Genomic DNA, 26,270 nt, shown 5'->3' with positions numbered 1-26,270 from the left:
TTCCTGCATGGTACACTGTAGTTCAAGACTTCATGTGTATATAGTTGTGTTATTTATACATACATGTATATAGGCTGCCTATGCACATACATGTGAGTTGATGTCTGGAAGTTGGAGTCCGATGCTAGTAATTACCAAACAGGAGATACACCATCTCTCTCTCGCATAGGAGGATGACCCTATTTGGAATCGATTACAATTGGATTTCCGACTGTCCCACCGTGAGATACCAAAAAATCCCGTCAAACACCTTGCGGTATCGATCATTTTTCACCACGCAAGACTCACCCACCAAGGAATTGAACTAGAAATCTGATTTCTCGTACCGTGGCTCCGCTAACGTGTCGTGCGGTTGTGGAACGCGTATCAAACAGGCCTATATATGTTATACGTGAGAGCGAGCACTTCGATTTCATGTCCTCTTTGGCTGGGCTTTGGCTTCTCCAGAAATGGTGAAGCCAGAAAAGCCACATTTTTGTGGCTTGGGTTTCACTACTTTTGACTAGTTTTGGCTTCAAAAGTTGTTCCCGCATGTGTATTTGGCAGGGCTTCTCCAAAAAGCCACAAAAGCCTCAGGTGAAGCCCCTCTAGAAGTTGTCCCAAAGAGGCATGTGATGCACATTCTCTATATCCAGCAGCATTGTTGGGTCGATCCATAATTAGGGTTTGAAGTTTTGGGCTTTGGGCTCTAGCGACACTCTCAAATCCCTCAATTCGGTAGTAGTGGCCGCTACTAGACCCCAGAGATGAAGGAAATCGATTGATTGGGTGGAAAAAGGACAGGAGTGGAATGACTTGATGCGCTAGCACAGTAGCATGAACCGCCAGAGATGGAGGTGGAGGTGATAGACCGATGGCATTATGAAAAATAAATCCTTGAGGCGAGGAGGAAGGGTATGGTGATGGCAGAGTTCACTGAAATGGCATGTTGAGGTTAGAGGCAAGCTTCAGGTGCCATGTTGCCGGCGGCGGTGGAGCTGTGGTTTGAGTGGAGGCAAAAGATGACTTGGGATTGTTGTTATGTCTGACTAAATTAATCTAGGTCGCCCGATCTTCACCTAATGGGTGACAAAATCGAGTGTTTCATGGTCTAGAATACACTCCATTGATACAAATACATCTAAACAAGGCCTTGAGAAGTTAAGAGGGCGTGTGTCCTAGGTTCAAAACGATGTTACAAGGATGAACTAATTTTCTTTCCCAAGGGTTCCTACTTCTTAGTTTACGATACAGCCTGTGCAATCATCCAGGACCACCGTCAGAAACGAAATCTGCAAGCACATGAAGAGTATTGTATTTCTGCACTGCATGGGTGCCCCATTTTGTGCTCCCTCGAGCTCCATCAAATGCATCAAGAATAAGAACAATATTCATCTGGATGTAAATTGCTGAGCTACTAAAAGCCTATAATAAAAACTGACGGGAAGACAGAAAGCCTATCAAACCTGGCGCCAGAGTCGCCTGCAATATTTTTATTTACATTAATTGCCTTGATCAAAGCGCAAGGTGCTTTGATCTCACAGTGAACTGCATGAGCTAACCATAAAACTTAAGATGGTAGAAAAATATGGATAACTCACTCATATTTCAACAAAAAGACATAAAACCTAAGTTGATGGGAAAAAAGTGTGGACAATTCACTCCGTAATTAACCAAGAATGACAATTGACAACAAATAAATCAAGCCTTTAGACTGTTGAATAAAGAACGACTGGCTTCGCTACCAGTCAACAAGTAGCACAAAACAAGGAGTAGATTAATCGACTTCATCTGTGATTGGTATCTGACTCTGCTCAATCAATAAAGGAAAGTTGAGCATCTATTAGGAAAGTTGAGCATGCGCAACAACAGTAAACCTTCATCTACAATACAGCAACAACATCAGCTTTGAGTCCCAAGCAAGTTGGGTACACTAGAGACAGAACCTAACATGAGGGCCACCAACTGAAAGAATCCATATGGATCTACACTAGAAAGAGCAGGAAAATGTCAGCTTTGTACAACTCAGATAACAGAAGAGACATTTCTCAGGAAAAGTATCGTTAAAAAGAATCACACTCAAATAACTTTTTTCTTAGAAATGTTTTCAAGCCCAAGACCAGGAGAACATCTCGTGCATTTCCGTAATCAAAGACCCAAAAGTCATCCAGCTCCAACAAAAAGAATTTTTTGTTTGCCGATATTATGCCAGGTGTGCAGCTCCTAATTCATGCATGTTCTTTTAAGAAATTTCTCATGCTTAATGCTAATAAAGCCTCTTGAAATTGTTTTATCTTTATTGCGATGATGATGCTCATACCTTTCCTTGTGCACGTGCACCTTTCAGTTGTGTTGAGACCATGTGAGCTCCAAGAAAAGCTTGGCAACTTATCCCTATCCTCCTTACCTGGATACAAGTGAGATAGATGATCATTAACGCCCACTGCCTTGTAAAGATAAGAAGCATATTACTCACCCACTGTCCATTTCTCATACATCCACTGTCTGATTTTGATTGAGATTAGCTAAGTTCATTTCAAACAATCAATACAACAAATGATTAACCAAGTTCTCATAGAAACAAACAATTAATTAAGGGGGTGTACCCAGTGCAGAGAGCTCCCGCTCTGTGCGGGGTCTGGGGAAGGGTGTCAGTGGCAAGCCTTACCCTCACCTGTGCAATGCGAGGAGACTGCGACTCGAACCCAGGACCTTCCGGTCACTGGCGGTAAGACTCTACCGCTTGCACCAGGCCCGCCCTTCAGAAACAAACAATTAATTAAATACACAAATAACTAAACAGTACACATCTTGGCTGCTGGGCACAGGCACTGTGGCTCACTTGGATCCCCCCCTCCTGAAGGCTTTCTCACAAAGATCTGGTGGAAATTCATTGTGCAAGCCAACCAGATTTACTAGAGAAAGCCTTCAAGGGAGAGAGGGACCAAGACAGCCATGCCATTTGTCACTCTTAGCTCTAGGTTTACAGTTCAGACAACATTGGAGTTGTAGGCACAAGGGATGATTGACAGAACTTGGTGAACATTTATATAGTGTTCAGAACCTACTATATATGCATGATGCAGTTAACACACACTATTAAACTAATCTGACCAAGACAGGCAACAACTGAGGTATAATTAAAACAATAAGGTGTTATTGGATTGTAGACAGGTAAGATAAATATAGGCTCAACCACCTAGAAAGAGACCAGATACTTTACCATAGTGGAACTATCTTTTTTAAGACAACTTTTGTCCAATGGTATCTGACTGTGCCTATCAATTGGTCCAACTCATGGTTATGTTTGATTCCCATTTGCTATTTAACCACCATCTTTCATGCTTGATCACCTAGTATCACAAGGCTACAACAACTTAACCAGCTTTGTATCAAGAGAAAGCTAAATGCTCACTTTCCTGTATATATGATGTTCACCAGTCTTTATTCATAGTCTTGACACCTATGCATAAGAAAAATAATAGTACATGCCAGCAGAAGTTCTTGATAAGTTGGGTAGAGCTAACAGTTTAGCCGCATCACAAGGTTCAGTAGCCTCTTTGAAGATGAGTCACAATTTTTACCCGTAAAGCATGCAAGCACTTCCATAATTAATCAAATTGCGAAGGAGTGGATGCGCCGCCCTAATCAAAGTAGCATACTTGGATAGCCATATGAAATGGTTTGGTGCAAGGAACTATCTTTAGTATCTTATAAACCTCACTCGCTACACAAGAATGCAACCACGAGAAATCACATAGCAGATATTCATACACAGTTGAAGATGTTCTGAACCAGGCAATTCAGTTGTCACATCTGCATAAGTTCAACCATAGTCCAGCAGTATTCACCCACAGACAGACTAAATGAAAAATGACAAGAATCACCTATTGGACAGAGATATAGAACATAGATGTCCTAAGCGACCTTTGCTTTAAGGAGTAGCCAATTCGCTTTTCCTAAAGAAGCACTAAGCGAAAGATTTACAAAGGTGTAAATATGGATCATAGTTGGTACAACAAGTAGTTAATTGTCAATGTCAGAATCTCTAGAGGACATCTTTTGCATCCCAGCAATATCACTGATAAGTCAATAGAAGATTTTTGCAGCTACCAAATAATATTTGGCAGCACAGTGACATGAGGAAGCATATGGAAAAATTGAAAACACACCATGACTTGGATTTGCTTTATTATTTAATGAGCAGAAGAAGAATAGCTTGCCAAAACCATAAAATAGTTCAGAAGGAAACAGCACAGATTTGCCACTCTTGGCTATCTAATTCAGTTATATAAGATTTTTAACAAAACAAAGGCATAAAGATACAAATAGTAAAATTCATTTGCAAAATTCAAGGATAAATCTAAAAGCAAAAAATCATTTGGCTAACTCCACGAAGGAAGAATATGGTCGTCATTTAGTAGCATTTAAGTTTGACATTGCCACATCATTACAAACCTACTACTAGCAGACTGCAGATATACTCCTTTGAACTAGTTGGGTGTAGTCTCAATAAGATTCAGTGAATCACAATAAAACTGAGTATGGTTCTTGTCAACCTTTCCAAATTAGCTCCAGTATGCTGGATAACCCCTTCACGTTCTAATCAAATAATTGAGAAGTAATGATATCAAATTTAACAAATCATGAGATGAGAACCCAGAAGAGGTGTCCCTACAACCTGAGGTTCTGATCCTAAATAATCTCTTGGTGCAAACTGCAAAGGGATTCTACATTCTCCGACTTCTGGTTCCACAGTTCATTTGCTACACCACTTAGACTTATATAACATCTAATTCATAGAACTATCATCATCATGAGGTCATCCATGCAATTCCTTCAGCTTCTCACAATATCTCTCTTCGAAAAGTGTAGCACAGGCGAACAAATATAGCTAATAAATCCCTAAATGGTACTATGTCAGGGTGGCCATTCGGTTCTCGGTTCGGTTCCCTCGGTTATTGATGAAATTCAGTTCCTAGAAAACGGGAACCGATCGGTTCCAAAAAATTTTAGGAACCGAGCATTTCGGTTCTCGGTTATTTCGGTTCGGTTCCGGTTCTAACTGAACTAACCGAATTTTTTCAGAAGACCTCAAGACAATAATAAATATACTTGTTCTAAGGCAAATTTATGCAACACTATATTCATTTTTAATAATAATAATATATAAGAAAACAATAGCAATATAGTAACATAAATATATAGCAGTTCAAATATAAAACATTACACATAAACTAAACATAATCCTACAAAATACAAGTAAGTGAAGTATAATTCATGTAATTCGGTTCTTTCGGTTAACCGAGAGTAGGAACTGAATTTTCTTCGGTTATTTCGGTTCTTCAATATTAGGAACCGAAATTTTCGGTTTCGGTTAATTTAGTTTCGGTTCCGGTTATTTCGGTTCGGTTCTCGGTTCTCGGTTATTTTTGCCCAGGGTTAGTACTATGTGAATGTAAGAGTCAGTATAAAAAGCACAAGAGCTCACTAGCTAGTTATGTGTGGGCATAGAGATTTGGTGTATGTATGCTTCTTCACAAGTGCTACAAATGAACAACTACAACTAAGAATCAAGTAATAAACAAAAAATATTGCAAATTAAATTCCCCTGAAGTAGACAGAACTACCAAATACCAAACTGTGGACACAAACAAAGCATTGAGATCAGTACAGCAACCTACAACAATGGTCCAGCCATAGATTGGGCTCCAACGGCCAATCAACAATGCAATTTGTCTGCAGCAGCAGCGACTAGTGCCCTCTCATTTCAACTAAAGATCAGTGTTCCACTTCCACAGAACAATTCTGCCACCATTTTGACTGGCCAAATTCCCCACCCATTCGGCCATTCCAGGGGTTCACATCTCTAACATATACTTGAGTCATTTGAAATGTACCTAGTTAATCCAATACATTGCACATATTTCACTCCTGCGCCACGCTCTTGCCAACAACACCCTTCCCCTGCAAATGCTCCATCTCCACCATTGCCCCAGCAGACGCCACTGTGGGCAATGCATCATAGGAGGATCCATTATGCCTCCTCCCCACACCAGCGCTGCTTTCAACCCCGAACCACCTCGCCACCCCGAGGAGCACCCCGGCCACGACGGCAGCCACGACGACGCAGTGCACGGACAGGGCGAGATCCATGACGGCGACGGCCCTGAGCCTAGCCTCCTCGACGTCGCACCGCGTGGTGGGCGGCGCGGCGCCGCCGGCGTCCAGGAGGCGGTGGCACCCCGCGGGCACGCACGCGTCGACGTAGAGGCTGAGCCCGCTCTGCGCCGCCCAGAGCCCGCCCACGGCGCCCGCGCAGGCGAGCCCCGCCTCGGCGACGAAGTAGGCGCCGGCCGCCGTCGAGCCCCTGGGCGCGGCGGCGGAGAGCGACGAGGCGAGGGAGGCCGCCGCCGCGGCGAGGAGGAGGAGGCGCGCGACGGCGAGCGCGTGCGCCTGGAGGTCCGAGGCCGGGAACGAGGCGGCGAGGAGGTCGGCCGCGCGCGCGAGCAGGAGGAGCGGCAGGGAGAGGAGGAGCGGGCGGAGGAGTAGGAGCGGGAGGTGGGGAGGGAGGAAGGGGAGCGGGAGGAGCGGGAGCAGCGGAGGGAGGAGGAGGAGCGGCAGCAGGGACGTGGAGGCGAGCGGGAGGAAGGCGAAGGGGAGCGCGAGGAGCGGCGGGAGGAGGCGGACGAGCGGGTGGCGGAGCAGGCGGATGAGGCGGTGGTGGAGGGAGAAGGGCGAGAGGTGGGAGACGGCGGCAACGACGAGGTGGGAGAGGGAGGCGGCGAGGAGGGCGAAAGAGAGGGCGAGGTGGCACGCGAGCAGCAGCGCCTCCGCCATTGGGGTCAGTTGGAGCACGGCCGGGGTTCCGAGGAGGAGGAGCGGTCGATGCCGGAGTTTTTGGGCAGGGTAGCGGAGGAGGGAGGAGGGAGCAAGGAACAGGGCGGCGAGAAATGCGGCGGGGGCGCGGTCAGCCGTGCCCGCGAGGACGGTGGAGAGGGGCACCGGTTGCCGCCGGTATTCGGTCGTCCCGGCATGGACACGGTTTTCTCCGGAAGCACACACTAACATGAACTTGCGAGTTTGCGTGAACGTGCGCATGAATGAACGAACGGGTCTCAAATTCTCACCTACAGGCAGGGGCGGATGTAGCGGGGGGGGGGGCCTCAAGCCCCTCCTACCCCAACCGAATCAGTGCAAATTACTGTAGAGTCCCTATTAATTTTTAGGCAAAGTTCTATAGTGTAGGGGGGCTGAGATTTAAGATCGAGCAGCAGTGTTGTTCAGTCCCCCCTAAAATATTTCCTGGATCCACCGCTGCCTACAGGCTGCCAGAGTGGATCTACAATTGTAAAGCATTAACAGTATTGCTGCCAAAGCATTGGAGTACAAAGCCATTCAACAAATTCAAAAACGTTTATGGCCTATTTGGATCAACCTATCTGGCTTAGAATTCCATATTCCACCGCATTTCAAATCTTAATTACACACCTACGTCAAATTGAAAGGGTAAGAAACAGAAAGAGCGATTTGTCGCCACACCTTCCGCTCATCTCTCCGGAGTCTGGACCCAAAAAAAAACCTCCATACTGATAGAAACACTTTAATTAAGATCTAAAACGTAATGTGATTCTTGACTCTTAAAATAATATTCAATTACAAGAAAACATATAGGCCTTTAGAGTTTTCTTGAATCACCTAGATTAGTCATTAGTCCCAACTCAGTCAAGTAAAGTTTAGTCCTATATTTTGAATACGTAAACTATTGAAATCGACTGAAGGTAAATTAGACTGGACCAAATAGTAGTCACCTTTTAATTTACCCATTTAGATGGCCTAGGACTAAACTTTAGGTGATTACAGAGTTTAGTACAGTGATCCAAGCAGATCCTTAGACATGCTTTGCAATGAATTTCATTTGCACCATTTTGTACATTTGGACAGAAGTGTTGCTTAAATGAAGACCGAGACCCCACGATTTGATTTCACATCAGATACTCAGAAGTCATTTTCAATTCACGTTTTCGTGAACTTATCAAGCAGGATGTTTCTTCTAACATATCAGAGCTTTCCTGGGATATTATTACTTTTTTTCTGTCTTCGGCCAAACTATGCTAAGCTTCAAATGTTAAAGCACAAATCTTAAATTGTTACACAACTTAGTTGTACAAAACCAATACATCAAGTTTCACATAACTACTTTGACCAAATGAGTTGATCAATAATTGGCATGTACCATAGAACTACTTTGGCACTTGTTACCACAAAGCTACAATTTTCTTGCAAAAAAATACCAACTATTTAGGGACCAGGTTCTGTGGTCCAAGTGCCAAAAGGCCCAAAATAGTAGTTTTGTGATACGTGTCAAATATTATGGATCTGCGTGTATTATGTAAAAATACTTGTAGTTCCGTGAAATTTTGTCAACTAATATGGTCGCTGTCAGTTTGTCACAATCTGTTTGAATAGGCATTTACAACAAATATTAACTCACAGACTAACTGGCCCCAAATTTCCTAATGATTTTTGTCAGACAAATGGTGTATGGTTAACGCCATCCCTAGTTCCCTACCTACCATTTTATCGAGCAATATTTCTATAGTTCATGTCAAAAATCCTCGAATAATTTTTAACGTATCTATTGTCAGGTATTCTGAACTAGTTCTCTGAGCTTCCTGATTTCATGTTCCATACTTGCATTGCACCTGAATTTAGCGATTATGCATCAGGCAATCATCCCGTCACGTCAGCGAATGTAGAAAACTGCAATATGTGGCTTTGTGTTGAGCATTCTCCTGAAAGAAATGGCAGGACGACAACCAATAAAGAAGATAGTGTGAGAAGGATTTATTGAAGAACTGCAAAAAAGGGAACTTTGGGGCTCAAGATAATACCAGTTTGTGTATAGGACTAAAGTATGCTCGTTATGTTGACAATTTTGACAGACCTTTTCCTAAATCGATAGTGCATATGGGCTTGCTTTGGCCTGCCAGAGCCTGACTGCCAATACCAACATAATGAAGAGCCATCCTTCGCAGATGAATCAAATAGCCAAGACTGCTTTCTCGGACAGACCATTCTCTTCAAGCATGGATAAATTGTCCCCTTTCATGGTGGCGGCAAAAGCCTTCAGTTCTTATGAAATAATAATAATCTAGTACTTCACAAGGGCTGGTATTACAGTATAGCAGTCTGATAAGTAATGGAAAAGCCAGTTCAGAAGTAGGGTATCTGGCAAGCTCACGAGGAGTTCAGCCTGTCGAAAAGAGTACAATTGTAAGAAAGGCCACACATGGAAATATTTTTTTCTTGAACGACACAAGAGAGATGTGCGTCCAGGCACATGGTTTATGGTTAATAGAAGGATTTGCACTAAGCCACTAAACCACTAACCACTTGGCTGTGCACGAACACTAAAGATCACATTAATTTATGCTATATAGATAATAAACAAGGTCATGTACTTTAAGAATATTGTTTGACTGGATTTTGGGCATAAAACCTACAAGATCCCAAATTTAATCCTATCCATCACAACTAAAATACTGCTTTGCTTATAGTATTTCAAAATCATTACTAGGACTGATTTTCCTCAGTTTCATCTGCTCCAGGAAATTGCATACTGGGGAACATGGACCCTTACCTTAATTTCCTTTCTAGCAAATGATAGGGAATTCCGATGTGTTTCAGAAGTCATTGCTTCTGTCATGAGCCTAAATACCTTCTTGTTCATGTTTGTTTTCATGAATATCATCTTGCCAGATGGATATATCCGACTGATACCAAGATCTGCAGCCATCCGTCTTACATAGAGCTTTTTCAGTAGTAACTGCAAGAGAAAGCACATAACACAACAAAGTAAGCCACTAAACTGAAATCATGAGCCCTGATCATAGCACAAAGAAGAACCTCCATATCACGGGGCTCCTTTCCGTATCGTCGACGGAGGTCTTCTGTAAACTGTATCAAGGTCCATAGGTCTTTCTCTGCAGCTTTTGCCGCTTCATTGAGCAACTCAACAGGATTTTCCAGATAACTTATGTATTCAGAGGGGAGACGTGGAGAAATGTTTATATCCAGCTGCCCCAAGAAAAGATTCACTCAAACAATGCTCGTACAAAATTGCAAAATATCATTATGTAAAGCTTGCATTAGAAAGCTATGCAACTCAAATTGAGAAGTATTTTCAGGTTCACCTGAACATCTTTGTACGAAACGGGAACAAGGCAAAACTGATCAACCTGAAAGAGTTAGAGTAATCCTATCAGAATTATCATGGGCAATAGCATGTCATGCAGAGCTTATAGCTAGAACTTAGCTAAGAAATTACTCGATTGCTTTTATAAAGGAAAGCAATCATCCCCAATAGTTGTACTGTTGGAAACTGAAATAGCAAAATACAAATATTCTTAGCTATCCTTTCAGTAATCTGAAGGACTAGCCAAACTGCTTTAACTATCCTTCAAGTAATCTGAAGATTCTAAATACAATAATGTGCACCCGTGATGAATCAAGCAAAGAATAGACTGTCTTGCAAAGGGGAGGACATGATAAGGACACTTGTACACAAGCTATTAGTTCAGAACAGGAATTATCTTCTCGGCCATGTAAGATGCATCTCACAATTCTGAAAAGCAGCTAGCTCTACTGATGCAAATTTGCAAATGTGTAGCAGATGATTAGATGAATTATTAGTGAAGTTTGTCATATCTGACTTCAGTGTTACCAATGTGGTAAGAGAAACCTTTCAGAAGTTGGTAGCCAGGTAGATGTTTCTACCTTCTCTCTCCCAAAAAAGCTCAATTACAAGTGCATTTGCACCACCATATTGTATCAGTAACACTATTTGTAAGAAAGAAATTTCTTATGCAGCAGATTTAATAGCTTAAGGCTCACCATAATATTAGATAACCAATGCCATGATTACTAAGTAGAAAACAAAATGAGAAGAAATCATTAGTAAATGTGTCCGAATGAGTGAAGATACCTTTGACAAGCTATCAAAAAGCATATCAAAGAATAGATCAATGCCAACATTTGCAACATCTCCAGACTGTTGATCACCAAACAAGCTTCCAAATCCCCTGATACCCATATCCTTCTCTGCAACATGGAAACCTTGTCCAAGCTCTGAATGCTCCTCAATAGCTCCAAGTCTATCCTGTAGACGAAAATGTTAAATGACAAATGTAGTAGTCCATGATCTGCTGGGTATACATGAACTCTTTTGAAGTTCATTTGTGCATGATTCTGTCAACCATAAACCTCCTCCTTGTAGAGTCTCCCAAACACATAGTTCTCCCCCTGGCGCGTTGCCTCTTTATTTCTTAGCCTTAAGTCTCTATAAAATGTACTCTGTATCCAATCTCTCAATTAGGAATAACAACAGATGCAATTCTCATCTGCTCTCACCAACTAAATAGCCTGTCTCTATCTTAATGACATCACATCTTGCCTAAGCGGCTGCAAGAGGGGTTGTCACAGTGTCAGGATTCTACCGATTGTGAGAGTAGGTCTCATCTACAAAAATGCCCAAACAGCTAATAAGGTAGTACCACCTGTACTGTGAATTGGCCTTAGTAAAATACATGTAACAAGCACAAACTATCTTGGCATAATCAAAAGTCAGATTCTGTTTCTTATTGGGACTTCAACATCTAGTACAACATCCCCAAATATGCTTTCAGCATCACATACAGTAAAACGGTATGAGACAAAATAAATTAAATGATGGATACCAATAACAAACTATAAGGTGTACTGTAGAGCTCACCGTTGCAACTCTCGAGAGCAAAGACTTATCAGTGTAGAAAAGGTATGCGAAGCCTTCTCTACCTGATCTTCCTACTCTTCCTCGTAACTGAAGCAAAGGCAAAACAATGAACTTGAAATTTAGAGAGTAGATACATGCATCTTATATTCTTATTAGAATATTTGTCAATTGAGCATGACTTAGCAATTAATGAATTAATCATATGCATTAAAAAATTCTACTAACAAGGCAAAGAAAAAACATACAAGGAAATAAAAGCTACCTGATACAGCTGGGCAAGTCCATATAGTTCAGCAAACTGGACAATCATTGTATTGGCATTTGCAATATCTATTCCACTTTCAATGATATGTGTGCAGACAAGAATTTTGACTTCCCCGCTAGCAAAATCCTCCATAGCAAGTTGTATGTTCTTTGACATTTTCTGTAGGAAATAAATTTTAACAAATAAGATTAGTCAATGAGGTTAATGCTTCATTCATCTATGCAACTGGAATATAAACACATTTACAGGCAATATTTAATAATTTAAGATAATGACTTCAAAAAAGTTGGCATGTTATGCTGAAGTAAATGAATTAAGCATAAAATGATATGAACTATAGGAGCAGACAGAATCTCCACTTGAATTAATTTGGACAATAAGCAACCACACAGGTAATGGTGGGCCCAAGAATTTTCAGAAGCCCGTACGATTTAATGGGCTAAGCAATGAATTAGACCTTATCTCCTTATCTGTGGGCTACTTAATAATTGGACCTAATAGACACGAACTGCGAGGAGCCCAGGTGGAGACCCACGGTCACCAGGCCCTGGATCCGCCAGTGACACAGGGTTTGTGCCCACAGTGGAATATGTTAAATCAAATAGTAGGAAATTCTCATTTGCATTTTGGTTTTTAATACAACACAAGATACACAAATATAGATAATGTCTACTGAGAACTAAGGAGTTACAAAATGGCACAGTGAAATGGATGCCCAACTTCTTGAACAACTTAGTCAACCTACCTTTCCATGAGCAACAGCAATTGGTACATCAGGCAGAGAGTCCTTGAGAAACTGCAACACATCGTCTATTGCTGTTGAATGATGAATTAAATATGAGACATGCATGTGTTTTAAAATGTAATAGTGCATTGTTTATCCAAAAGGACCATATAGAGACAAATCATATGTGTAGTTGTAAGACTAGACTTCTAGTGATTCAGCTGAAACGGCTAACCAAGCGTCAGGTTCATACTGTTCAACCATTCAAATGAGATATTTATTAAACAGGCTAACTAGTAAATACAATTTAACCAAGCCAGATTTGTAGCCAGAATTTATCTTGATAACAGCATAATTCAGTGAATTTAGCTAGGCTTAGTCTTGGTCAGGTCGCTTTGACATGTGTCATCGGCGATCTATGTAACCTTGTCAACGGAATATGTTTTGGTGTGGGTTGGTGTGTGTTCGTGTGTATGTGTGTGTAGTAAAGGTTCTCACCCCTTGTTCTTAATACAAAGAAACGCAGTTCTCCAGAGTTTCCGAGAAGGAAAAAAAAAAAGAATTTAGCTCAAGCAGGTCAAATGTTTGCAGAACAAACTTAAAGAAAAGTAAACTGAATTATTAAGAAACATACTTCGTGCATCATGAGGATCTATCATGAAAAAAATCATATGAAGCTAACAGAATTGTGACCTTTTATTCGAGGCACAACATAAAAGACTTGACCACCACGTTGCAGCTCAAACTTGATAGCTGATAGGGCCCTTTCTTTACTAAATGCTGACACATATGTCTTTACAGCAACTCTTTCAGGAGGTGGTGTAGACATCAAACTGGAAGTAGAAATACACTTCAATAAGAAAAACAGAAAATAAAGTATACAAGTTGAATGCAACTAAAGTGTTTACATTATGGAGAACCATGCAAGCATAAAAACTACTAGTCTACTATAGGATAACACTAATTTGTCAAGCATATAATCTACCTGCACCACAGTAGCATTAATTGTTTATTAATCTTTTGCAAGCTATAATAGTCCATTCGTCCATGGAATCTAATATGGCAAAAGAAAATCCAGAGATGGTAGAGGTTTCTTATTTTGAGCAATAAGGTCGAAGTGCTAGCTATTACTCATATTTTGAACAAGTGCAAATAAAATACAGTAATATCATTAAGCCACGTCCTTTATATTTTTATGTTGTTATTAACAACAGATGGATGTCACTCCAGTGAGCAGTACCAGCAGAGTGGTACAGACTAAATAGAGCAAAACTAGAGCAGATAGCATGTAATATCCAAGAAGCTGAATTTCGTGTTGGCGTCTAGTGATAACAGTTTTTTTTTCTTTTTCTCCTATTAATATAATTTCTAACAGTGGGGGACTCCCCTGCTGTATTTCCCGTTCAAAAAAACATCTAGTGGTAATCATTAGCTGATAATGGTCTTAAAGTAGTGGTAGCGATTACCATCACGTTCTGCACTAAATCATCTATATTTAAATTCTAGATGACACAATATCTTATCTCAACAAGATAGACGAGGTACAAAAGAACATGCTACTGTAACCACACCTTACCTTGCATCACGGAAACCAGTCAAAGCCACATACAGAGTACGTGGAATGGGTGTTGCAGAAAGTGTAAGAACATCAATAGAAGACTTGTATGAGGCAATCTTCTCCTTTTGTTGAACACCAAACTTCTGTAAATATTTTAAACGGAGTATATGAAGATATATGCATAAAAAGAAAATATATATATGATAACTTTTGGTTTGACTCGAACTTTCTTGCAAGATGCCAATCACAGCATTAAGTTATGACAACTTAACATAGTAGACTTTGAAAAGAATGGAACTAATGTAGCTTTCAAAATTCTATTCTTCTCTAGGCACTTGCCCTTCACCCACAACACCACCAGACTAGAACAGCAATTACACACACACAAATGACAACAAAAGAAGACAGATAATTTCAAGGATTGAAAAAGAAAATGTAGCAAGATTCACAGAGGTACTTGTTCTTCATCCACCACTAGGAGACCAAGATTGCTATAGACCATCCTTTCCGTAAGAAGAGCATGAGTGCCAACAATGATGTGCAAATCCCCATTCTTAATCTTTGTTATTAGCTCATCTTTCTCCTCTTTGCTCTACAAAGAAGAGATCACCATGTTATACAGTGCAATTGATAGAGTTGATATGTTAAGTAAATTAATTTTGTTAGTCGCTGAATTCTCACTCTTAGTAGTAGCAGAATTCTTACTCTCATCGAGAGAGGATGACACTAGAAGTTGGGACAATTTTCTGGTTTATTTCTCAATGCCATACCAACCTGAGGGGTTGGTGTTACATATTTATAGGCTGCTAGCCAGCCAAGCATATGCCAAGATGCTAGTCTAAGATGCTAATATGCTGTCCTAACTAAGATGCTGTCATCTAGTCTAAGATCCTGTCCTCTAAGATGCTGTCCTCTAGTCTAAGATGCTGTCTTAAAAACAGAAAACAGCCACAAGGACCATGTGAGCAGCACAGCCCCACAAAGACCAGCCACACATGAGACTTATCCATCATTCTCCCCCTAAATCTTGTGCGTCGTCTTGTGGGAGAGTTGAACCATCCCAGTCCTGGAGCAGAGCTCAAGGAACTTGATCCTCCCAAGGGGCTTGGTGAGCAGGTCCGCAAGCTGGTCCTTGGTGTTGATGTAGCTCGCCTTGATGCTCCCTTCCTCCAAACAGCCTCGGATGAAGTGGTACCTCACCCGGATGTGCTTGCTGCGTTCGTGGAACACAGGGTTCTTTGCCGGGGCCAGAGCGGACTTGCTGTCCACCCTGAGCTCCACCGCTCTAGTGTCTCTGCCGAGGAGATCACCAAGCAGTCGAGCGAGCCAGAACGCCTGAGTCGAAGCGGTGGAGGCCGCTATGTACTCGGCCTCGCAACTAGACAGGGCCACCACCTGCTGCTTGACCGACTGCCAGCTAACGAGGCACTTGCCGAGGAAGAAGAGGATCCCGCTCGTGCTCTTGCTGGTGTCGATGTCGCCGGCGTGGTCACTGTCGCTGTACCCGACGAAGTGTGCCGCCCCAAGGCACCTCGGGTAGTAGAGGCCGTGGTCGAGAGTCCCCGCAACGTAGCGGATGATCCTCTTCACAGCCTGCTGGTGCTCCGTCGTCGGTCGCTGCATGAACCGACTAACGTAGCCGACGGAGAATGCCAAGTCTGGCCGTGTGTGGGCGAGGTAGCGAAGGCTCCCCACAAGACGCCGGTACTGCGTAGCGTCCACCTCCTCCGTCGTGCTGTCGCGGCTCAGCTTCAGCCTCTCCTCCATCGGAATGAGAGCTGGGTTACAGTCGGTGAGCCCAGCTAGCTCAACGACACGCTTGGCGCAGGCGGTCTGTCGAAGCGTGATCCCGGAGTCATCCTGGTGCACCTCGATTCCCAGATAGAAGGAGAGAGGCCCCAGGTCACTCATCTGGAAGGTGGCCTTCATCTCTTCCTTGAATGCCGCCACCTCCGCATCCTTGGTGCCGGTGATCACCAAGTCGTCGACGTAGACACCCACCAGCAGAGCATTACCTCCACTGCCCCGTCGGTAGATGGCCGCCTCGTGCGGGCTTTGCTCGAAGCCCATCCCCTTTAGCGTGGAATCCAACTTGGCATTCCACGCCCTCGGTGCCTGCCGCAAGCCATAGAGGGCCTTGCGCAGGCGGAGCACCTTGCCCTCCTTGCCGGGGATCGCAAATCCCGGCGGCCGGTGCACGTAGACCTCCTCCTTCAAGTCGCCGTTAAGGAACGCCGACTTGACGTCCATGTGATGAACACGCTAGCCCTCCTGGGTAGCTAGCGCAAGGAGGAGTCGCACGGACTCCATCCATGCCACGGGAGCAAAGGCGTCGTCGAAGTCGACCCCCTCCTGCTGCACGAAACCTCGTGCCACCAAGCGAGCCTTGTGCTTGACGATGGCACCAGCTTCATCCCTCTTCAGCTTGTACACCCACTTAAGGGTGATCGCGCGGTGACCACGAGGAAGGTCAGCAAGCTCCCAGGTGCGGTTCTTCTCAACCGCATCCATCTCCAACTGCATCGCGGCGCGCCATGCCGCGTGTCTCTCGGCCTCTGCAAACGACCGAGGCTCGCCGTCGTCACACGCAAGGTGCAACTGCGCCTCCAGGTCGTGAGGCACCGGTCCCGGCACCGGCTGATCGCCAAGAAGGTTCTCCATCGTACGGTACCGCAACGGCTCGCCGTCGTGGTACGCTTCGACTCGCTCCTCGTCGTGAGAGAGCGGAGTAGCGAGCTCAACCGGGCCGTGCTCGACATGAGCTGGTGGTGGAGTAGACGTGCCCGGAGTGGTACCTGTCGGTGCTGGAGTGCGTGGCGTTGCCGGCTGTGGTGGAGCCGACGAAGAACTCATCGCAGCCGAGGTCCTGGCTGGAGAGCGTGGTGCTGTCGGAGTAGCAGGCGCCGGGGTCGGTGGAGGCTCGGGGACTGGGGTAGACGCGCTCGCCGAAGAAGAGCCGCCTACTCCCCCAGCTCCCTCGAAGTGGACGTACTCGACAGTGAAGTCGTCGTACGTCGGAGCCGAGCTGTCGTCCACCGCCTTGTCCCACGCCCATCCTCGCCCTTCGTCGAACACAACGTCGTGCGCCGTGCGCACACGCTGTCTTCGGGTCGAGGATGTGGTAGGCCTTCGAGCCCTCCGCGTAGCCGATGAACACTCCCGGAGTACTCCTGTCGTCGAGCTTGCTGATGTGGCCAAGCTCCTTGGCGAACGCGAGGCAGCCAAAGACCCGCAAGTGGGAGACCGCCGGCTTGTGCCCATGCCAAGCCTCGTACGGCGTCCGGCCGTCGAGCGCCTAGGCGAGCGGTTGAGGATGTAGACGGCCATCACCACCGCCTCTCCCCAGAAGACAGCCGGCATCCCCCTCTGCTTGAGGAGGGCCCGAGCCATCCCCACAACCGTCTGGTTGCGCCGCTCGACGACGTCGTTCTGCTGCGGGTTGTACGGCGCGGAGTAGTGGCGCTGAATGCCCTCATCAGCGCAGTACGACGCGAATTCAGCCGCCGTGAATTCGCCGCTGTTGTCGGTGCGCAGCACGCGCAGTTTGCAGCCGCACTCCGCCTCCGCAGCGGCCTGCGCGCGCCTGATGGCGTCCGCAGCCTCTCCCTTGCTACCGAGGACCATCACCCACATGTAGCGGGAGAAGTCGACGAGCAGCAGGAAGTAGCGTCGTCCTCCCGGTGTGGCCGGTGTCACCGGGCCACACAAGTCCCCGTGCACGAGCTCGAGCCTCTCCTTGGCTCGAAAGCTCGCCCACTGGGGAAAGGGGAGTCGCCTCTGCTTCGTCAACAAGCAGACGTCGCAGAGCTGCTCCACATGGTCGAGGCACAGCAGGCCTCGCACCATCTCCATGGCACTGAGCCGCTTCAGGGCTCGAAGTGAAGGTGCCCGAAAACGCTCGTGCCACTGCCACGCCTCGTCGTCCCGACGAGCAGCGAGACAAAGGGGTTGTGCCACCTGCACGTTAAGGACGTAGAGTCGATTTGCGCTTCTAGATACCTTGACAAGAAGGCGACGACGGCGATCCCAAATCCTCATGACTCCATCCTCAACCACCACACGCGAACCGTTCTCATCCAGCTGTCCCAAGCTGATGATGGAGTTCCTCAACGCGGGGATGTAGTAGACTCCGGTGAGCAGCCTGTGCTCACCAGACACGGCGGTGAAGATGATGGAGCCGACACCCTTGATCTCCACACTGGAGGCATCCCCAAACTTGACGGAGCCTCGGACGCTAGAGTCAAGCTCGGTGAAGAACTCGCGTCGACCGGTCATGTGATGGGTGGCGCCGGTGTCGAGGCACCACCTGTCAGTCTTGTCGTTGCCGGAGCTGTCGCCGAGGAGGGCGTGTGCTTTTGGCTCGTCAAGGTGAAGGAGAGCCGCTGCGGCCGGTGCCGCTAGAGGTAGCTCGATGCTGGCATGTGCCATGAACAGAGCCGGCTCCTCCTCCGCCTGTGCGACGTGGGCCTGGCCGCGTCGTGGCTGTCGACAGTCCTTGGCCCACTGGCCAAGTTGGCCGCAGTTGCGGCAGGTGTCGTCTCGTGCCGGCTTGTGCCTGCCGGCAGCGCCGCCCTGGGCACCTCCGCGGGCATCACCCTCGGCACGTCCTCGCGCCCCGGCCTGGGCGTCTCTGCGCGCTTTGCGCGGCTTGCCACGCTTGCGGCCGCCTGTCGCGGAAGAAGGCTCCCCCTTCCTCTAGTCACCTTGGCTGGCAAGCCACTGCTCCCGAGTGAGAAGGAGCTTCCCGCCAGTGGTGATGGGCCCCGAGAGGGACTGTGGCTCATCGATGTCGACAACCTTGAGACGACCTATTGCCTCCTCGATCGACATCGTGGAGAGATCCAACAGAGACTCGATCGAGCAAGCCATCTGCTTGTACTTCTCGGGGACGCAGCGGAAGAGCTTTTCGACAGCTCTCTCCTCGCCGTAGGTGTCGTCGCCGAACTGCACCATCCTCTGCAACAGAGTGTTGAGACGGAGAGCAAAGTCATCAACGTCCTCACCTGGCTTGAAGGCCAGGTTCTCCCACTCCTTGCGAAGTGCCTGCAGTGTGGACTTGCGGGCGCGGTCGCTGCCGATGCGTGCCGTAGCGATGGCGTCCCAAGCCTCCTTGGCAGTCTGCTTGCTGGTAAGCGAGAACTACATCTCGGGCGGGACTGCAGCGATGAGAGAATCCAGCGCCCGTCGATCTAGGTCGTAGTCGACGTCGCCGTACCGGACTGCCTCCCACATGTGCCGCACCTGGAGCTTTACCCTCATCACCGCAGCCCACTCGACGTAGTTGGTCTTGGTGAGGGTAGGCCACCCACCGCCGGGACCGACGTCCCTGACAACAGCCTGGAGCCCGTGGTAACCACGGTACCGATCCGGGGAGAGAGATCCACGCTGCCTGTGAAGGCCGCGCTCTCCATCGACCTGTCGGTACCGATCCGGAGAGAGAGAGCAACGCTGCTTGTGAAGGCCGCGCTCTCCATCGACCCGTCCGCTACCGTTGCCATGCGCGCCTCCTCCAGGAGCGCCGCCGCCGTGCGCGCCTCCTCCAGGAGCGCCGCCGCCGTGCGCGCCTCCTCCAGGAGCGCCACCGGCGCGTCCGCGCCTGTCTGGGCTGCCGCCGCGCTCGTGGGCGTGCGCGGCTGCCCCATGAGCGCCCCCGCCGTGCGCGCCTCCTCCAGGAGCGCCGCCAGCACGTCCGCGCCTGTCTGGGCTGCCGCCACGCTCGTGGGCGTGCGCGGCTGCCCACTACGCCGCCCGCGCTCGCGCTGCCTCCCTCTCTAGTAGCTCGAGGTCCGCGTCGGCGGTGTCATCAGCGGAAATGGAGCTACCGATGCTGCCGCGCAGAGCCTCAACCTCCGCTGCCGCCGCACGCGCTGCATTCGCCGCCGCCGCTGCTTCCGCCTCCGCTCTGGCTGCTGCCAGCTCCGCCGCTGCCAGCCTCGACGCCCTTGCCGCCGCTCGCTCGCGTTCCTCTGCCGCGGCAAGTTCGGCCTCCTGCCGACACCGCGTGCTCGAGGCGACCGAGCGCTGAGACTGTCCTGCGGACATGACGCGCTACCGGGGGGCTGTTGCGTGGGGAGAGGGCTGCTTCAGACGAGCTGCGCAGGGGAGGAGTGAGCAGGAGCGGCCGGAGTTGCTGCTCGCAGCTGGGGCTGTTGTGTGGCTGGGAGGGGAGATGAGCAGGAGATGCTCAGGCTACAGGATAATACGGCTCCGATACCAGTTGTTAGTCGCTGAATTCTCACTCTTGGTAGTAGCAGAATTCTTACTCTCATCGAGAGAGGATGACACTAGGAGTTGGGACAATTTTCTGGTTTATTTCTCAATGCCATACCAACCTGAGGGGTTGGGGTTACATATTTATAGGCTGCTAGCCAGCTAAGCATATACCAAGATGCTAGTCTAAGATGCTAATATGCTGTCCTAGCTAAGATGTTGTCCTCTAATCTAAGATGTTGTCCTCTAAGATGCTGTCCTCTAGTCTAAGATGCTGTCTCAAAAACAGAAAACAGCCACAAGGACCATGTGAGCAGCACAACCCCACAAAGACCAGCCACACATGAGACTTATCCATCAAATTTCAATATGTAATAACTTTTTGATAGCTGGGCGTCAGCAAGGCTGAAACACACTTGACATCAACACAACTCTATATACATTCCAAAAGTTATAAAATCACTAAAGAAAGGAAGGATGAATAAAATATTCTTCTTTAAAACAAGTTTGTACAATAATCTGACAACTAATAACATTAAGTTGCAAGACAGTACTGCCACAGCTATGCAACCCATTACATATCTTATCTTTGCAAATGATACAAGTCATATATATAAGGATTCTTTTCATGCTAAATGTTAGGCTATTAAGAATCAGGAGATCAGGGTGCAACATTTCTTAGGGTCAAGAATTAAATACAAACATAGATTGTTCCGAAAGAAAGGGGGAAATATGAAATGTGTTGCATTGTGGGCTAAACTGTGTTCAAGAAAAATTGTAGGCTAAATTAACTTCTGCCACGGCATACCTGAGCACCACTAAATATGGCGACCTTTATCTCTGGATAGTTCGCAAAACGCTCAGTCATTACATCATAATGTTGCTTGGCAAGTATTATTGTTGGAGCAAGAACCATAGCTTGAAATCCTGCAGACACAACAATGAATATAGCGCGCATTGCGACTTCTGTTTTGCCAAAGCCCACATCTCCACAGATTAATCTATCCATTGGTGTTTCCCTTTCTGTCAGATCTTTCTCAACATCTATAAAGGCCTGTTATCAGAATGAGCACCATTTCAGCCAGCATTCAAGTTTATTTAGAATGTATTGTACTGTGGACGATATAATGTTTTGTAGTGTGTGTACATGCAACAGAATCCTGAATTTCGGATCTTCCAGGCAGTTTTTCAAGTTAATAGGACTGGGATAGAAGAATCCTGGGGAGAAGTACAGTGATCAGAATGAGTTGGTTCTATCCCTTTTAGATCCCACACAGATCCGCATCTGAAGAGCTCTACAATTACTCCCTCCATTCCAAATTATAAGACGTTTTGGCTTTTCTAGATGCATTGATTTTACTATGTATCTAGACATAAGTGTATATCTAGATACGTAGCAAAATCTATGTATCTAGAAATGCCAAAATGTCATAATTTGGAACAGAGGAAGTAGAATTCTAGGATATAGCAAGTGAGACCCTCAACTCTGACAACAAGAACTAACAGAGCAAACAGAGCAGTAGTGCATACCATAGATTATGCCATACAAAGTGGATCATCTCTGAGATAGTCACGCAATGAGTCTCACAGGTATGGAAAGCAAGTATAAAGGGAACTGAAAGACTTCTAAGCCCAGACCATATAATGCCAGTAGATGTGTGTCATATGCAAGGAAACAATCTAACTGCGTATTAATGGGGCATGAAGAGATTTCATGTACAATTGCCATACATTTCACCCTTGGTCTATGCATCCACCAGGAAGGAGACAGTTTTTGCTCAGAAAATACTATGCGATGTTGAACTGGATCTAAAATAGTACATACACACATCGCAGCAGCTATCAGGGTGTAACTCTGTCTATCAATCTATCATGCATGTCAGTAAGAGGGTAATTGCAATATTTCTATTTGTATACATCTTCAAAAACACGAGGGATGTGAGTAGCATCTTTTTATTTTAGAAGAAAAAACTATGGTAGTTCATTCAAGTTGACCTGGCATTGGTCCGGAGTAGGCTCATAAGGAAATTCAGTGGCAAAGTCATCCATGGATGCCGGCTTTGGGTACGGAGGTCTTCCCAACCTCAACCTTTGCAAATACAATTCCATCAGGTTGACAACCATCTTCTGAACAGCAAGCTTCCCTTTCAGCCTCCGCTTCTCCCAGGTGGAAGGATCGTTCAGTTTGCTCAAATTCCGTGGCCTTGTCTTCTCGTGAGGCCTGCAAAAGAGATCAATCTGAATAAATGGTTAACGTGAAATTTTAATTTCCAGTTGAGATCGAGATAATGGCTCATATAATAAGTCATAACATAGCATGCAAAATTGAAGCGAATGTGTTCGTTGCCACCAATCGAAATAGCAAATCCGCATCCATCACGAAAGTGACAGTTTCAAATTTTGGTTCCTAGGACAAATCAGGATTTCCAATTGGAGCACAGTGATTGAAGGAGCGCAATTTCATTTTTCCAATTGGAATGGTTGCAAAGCACAGAAGCCGTGTATGCAGAGATAGTGGGTGGGTGAGGACTGAGGGCCAAGGAGGAGGCCATACAGGTTGTATCTGTAGAGCATGCGCGCGGCCTGGTCGACGGCGAGCTTGGCCATGCCGTCAGCGTACTGAATGAAGACGTAGTCGACGCCGTCCTCGGCGCTGATGCAGGCGAACTTCCCGACGCCGACCTTCTTGTGCACGACGTACTCGCCGGGCTCCAGCTCCCGCGGGTCCACCCGATGCCCCAGCGAGCTCCCCGCCGCCACCCCCTTCCTCTCCCGCTCCTCGTCGCCGTCGTCGCTCTCGGCTACCTCCCGGCGGAGCTGGCGCAGGCCGAGCCGCTGCTGGTCGCGGATCATGCGGAGGTACGCCTCGGCCTGGGCCGGGTCGACGGGGGAGGAGGACGAGGACGAGGCGGCGGAGGAGGAGGCTTCTCGGCGGCGGGCGATGGCGCGGAGGCGGTAGTTGAGCTGCGAGATGTCGTCGGGGGCGACGGAGGCCGCGGCTGCCGCCGTGGCCGTGGCCGCGGGCGCGGGCACCCTCGCGAGGCGGAGGCTGCGGGGTCGGAGGCGGACGCGGAGGACCAGTGCTGGCGGGTGGTGGTGGAGGAGGAGGAGGGGCTGGGGAGCCGCCGCCGGCGGGGTGTGAGGCGGTGGGGCGGCCATGGAGGGACGGGGACGCCGAGGCTACGGGGAGGCCCGGGGCATTGGAAGGGGAAGGAGGGGGTTTAAGCCGAGGGGTTGTGTGGATACTGGATAGTGGACGACGGGCAACGGATAATTCTTGCGGGGTTTGCGTGGACCGGTTGCACGGGCCGGGGAGATATTTGCCGAATTTTGGCTGCTGCCTGCTGGTATGGAAATTTTTTATTTTTAACATATTTTTTAAACTAATTTTAAAACTAATACTGTTTAATTCTTTTTTCAAATCTAATATTTTTGGCTGTGCCTATTCGCACGGCGCGGCGATTTAACGCTGCCATGCCATGCATGGGGGCGCGGCGAGTCTGCCCACGTGGCAGCGATCAGGGTCCCTGACCGGTGACGTGACCGGCTCTGCCGCGCCACCGATCAGGGCGCGGCGGTGACACACCACGCATCATGGCGCGGCAGTGGCGCGCCACCGTCCAGGACGCGGTAGAGTCTAATATAGGCCCGCGGCCCAGTCTCACCCCTCCATCTCTGTTTCAGTCACTAGGGCACAGCAGCCGCCTCCGTGTCACCCTGCCCCCGCCGGCGCACCTCTCAGCCCGCACCGCCGCGTCATTGCCTCCCAGCTCCCCCATGGTCGGCTGCCGAATTTCCCTCCCTTGGCGCTCCCCTCCATACCTTCTCCGAAGCTCCTCATCGGCCTCCACGGTGGATCGAATGATTTGAATGAGTAGATAGGGTATGGAAGAAAATATGAGTTCGTTAGAACGTTGGATTGAAGGATTAGGATTAGGATTATTAATATTAAGGTTAATTGGTTAGTTAGAATTATGATTACCATGTATTTTGCTTGCTTGAGTTTGCATCTCTACTTTTATATGTGAATAAATATACGGATACACTGTTGATATACCAAATTTTATTTTTTACTGACCAAAGTATAGTTTTTATATAGTTTTCATGTTTGCATCTAAGATAGAGTTTGCACCAAAGTGTAGGTTATATTTTAATTGTTGTAATGCAAATGGTTCTCATTGACATTAATTTGTGATGTTTTGATTTTTGTTTGTTAAATTACAACCGTTTTGTTAGATGCAGGAAATGTATCGGGAGGAGTTTTGACGAAAACGGGGCCGTCCTCGAGAATTATACCCCGACACGTCTAGTAAAGATGCCCCCGTCCCTCCTGACCTCCTTATCCCTAACTGTGAATGTGGTTTTCCGGCCGATGTGTTTCAATCGAGACATCCAGACACAGCGGCACGTTGCTTCTATACATGCAGTCGTTTTAATATAAGTAATTGTTTCCACTATCTTTTTTTTCTTCATTCATGTAAGTAGGCTACTAATATTTTGTTGGAATCTTATTGTGTAGGATCATGAGAGGTGCTTTTTCTTTCGGTGGATCGACGGTATAGAGAAGTTTGACCTTAGGTATCTCCTTTTCGACGATTGGTGTAGATGGAGACATCCACGTGAGCACTTCTAGCGTTGGGTTCCATCCACCATAAACCCCCCCCCCCCCCCCCCCCCCCCCCGCCAATGACGGCTAAGGAGAAGCACCTAGCCGTAGTTAGACGACTCGGGAACCTCCTCTATGCGAATGCAGAGATCGACCTGTGATAAACCCTGAGAATATGTTAGAGTTTGTGTGTCCGAACAAACACGAAGTAAGTGAAAAGTGTATATGTTTAAATGTTTATCTCTATAGATGTGCGTGTACTAATGTATTCTCTTTTAGTGTTATGGATTTACGAAGTGTCGTTTTAATGAGTGGGTCTATGGTCCTAAGAATCAATGGTCAGAGCCACCAAAGGCAAAGAAAAAGAAGAAAGAAAGGTTAATTTACAAAGCACCTTCAGTCAAGTACGAATGTGGTGTTAAATCCAACTACGATCTAGTCCCTTCGGAGCTTGGAATAGACCATTATTGTAGCCATATGGTTGACTATGATGAGGTTGATTATTTTTATGGTAAACATGAAATCGTATTTTGTTTCTTTTGCTAAGACATATATGATATATTTTTTCGTTTGAATAGAGCACTAGTAAATGCAGGTGGGAATATTATGATGGCCAAGCTAAGTTCTTGAATGAACTAAAGGGGAGGCAAGTAATTACACAAAAGAGGAGATATGGATCTGACTATGTCAAATTATTCGTTAAACATCACAAAAATAAGATGCGTGAGTTTGCTAGACAGTGCGGTATTCGTAACCCGATCGATATTGGACTTGACAAATAGGGATTGGAGAGACGGAGGACGTTAGAGGAGGAGAGAGCAAGGAAGGAGGCAAGGGAGGAGACAAGAGTACAGATGCAGGTCTTGAACGAGCATATTGTTGCATTATGTGCCAGTGAGTTCTTGAAAGCCTTTTTTCATTGCCTGATTTTAAATGTAATATAATCGCATTGCTAACTGATTGCATTTTATACATGAAGGATTGGATGCAGCGAGGACCATACCGCAGAGGGCTCGTGCAAGGTATGAGAAAAAAAAGTTAGATGAGCACAGAACGCGAGCTGGTCGCATCATTCAATCACCGATTGTATTGTCTGATGAGGGGACGAGGATGAGGACGACACTGCCAGGTTGAGCAATCTCATCGCTCTTGCTG

The 26,270-nt window shown here is 46.8% G+C and overlaps 2 protein-coding genes across 3 annotated transcripts; both read right to left on the bottom strand.

Annotated features, from left to right (window-relative positions):
• Positions 1-5,367: 5,367 nt before the first annotated feature.
• LOC136485140 (uncharacterized) lies at positions 5,368-7,116 on the bottom strand. The gene has a single exon (XM_066482080.1). The coding sequence runs from the start codon at positions 7,078-7,080 to the stop codon at positions 5,908-5,910; it is 1,173 nt and encodes a 390-aa protein (XP_066338177.1). The 5' UTR covers positions 7,081-7,116; the 3' UTR covers positions 5,368-5,907.
• Positions 7,117-8,303: 1,187 nt separating this feature from the next.
• Positions 8,304-23,742, bottom strand: LOC136485139 (ATP-dependent DNA helicase At3g02060, chloroplastic-like). 2 transcript variants are annotated; one of them, XM_066482078.1, is made up of 15 exons: positions 23,064-23,742; positions 22,505-22,730; positions 21,318-21,563; positions 14,757-14,891; positions 14,318-14,442; positions 13,435-13,574; positions 12,763-12,833; positions 12,015-12,176; positions 11,753-11,839; positions 10,967-11,140; positions 10,176-10,220; positions 9,889-10,059; positions 9,623-9,808; positions 8,874-9,235; positions 8,305-8,774 (listed from the first exon to the last, which is right to left on the bottom strand). In XM_066482078.1, exons 1-14 carry the CDS (start codon positions 23,666-23,668, stop codon positions 9,134-9,136), a joined length of 2,475 nt encoding a protein of 824 aa, XP_066338175.1. In that variant the 5' UTR covers positions 23,669-23,742; the 3' UTR covers positions 8,305-8,774; positions 8,874-9,133. The 2 variants fall into 2 exon arrangements, with proteins under 2 accessions (XP_066338176.1, XP_066338175.1); XM_066482079.1 differs by lacking the exon at positions 14,757-14,891 and having other exon boundaries at positions 8,304-8,774.
• Positions 23,743-26,270: the final 2,528 nt, after the last annotated feature.

Source organism: Miscanthus floridulus, chromosome 10 (assembly GCF_019320115.1).
Source record: "Miscanthus floridulus cultivar M001 chromosome 10, ASM1932011v1, whole genome shotgun sequence".
In the NCBI taxonomy this organism is placed as follows: Eukaryota; Viridiplantae; Streptophyta; class Magnoliopsida; order Poales; family Poaceae; genus Miscanthus; species Miscanthus floridulus.
The sequence above is the reverse complement of the archived record's forward strand: the minus strand, read 5'-3'. Positions and strand labels throughout refer to the sequence as shown.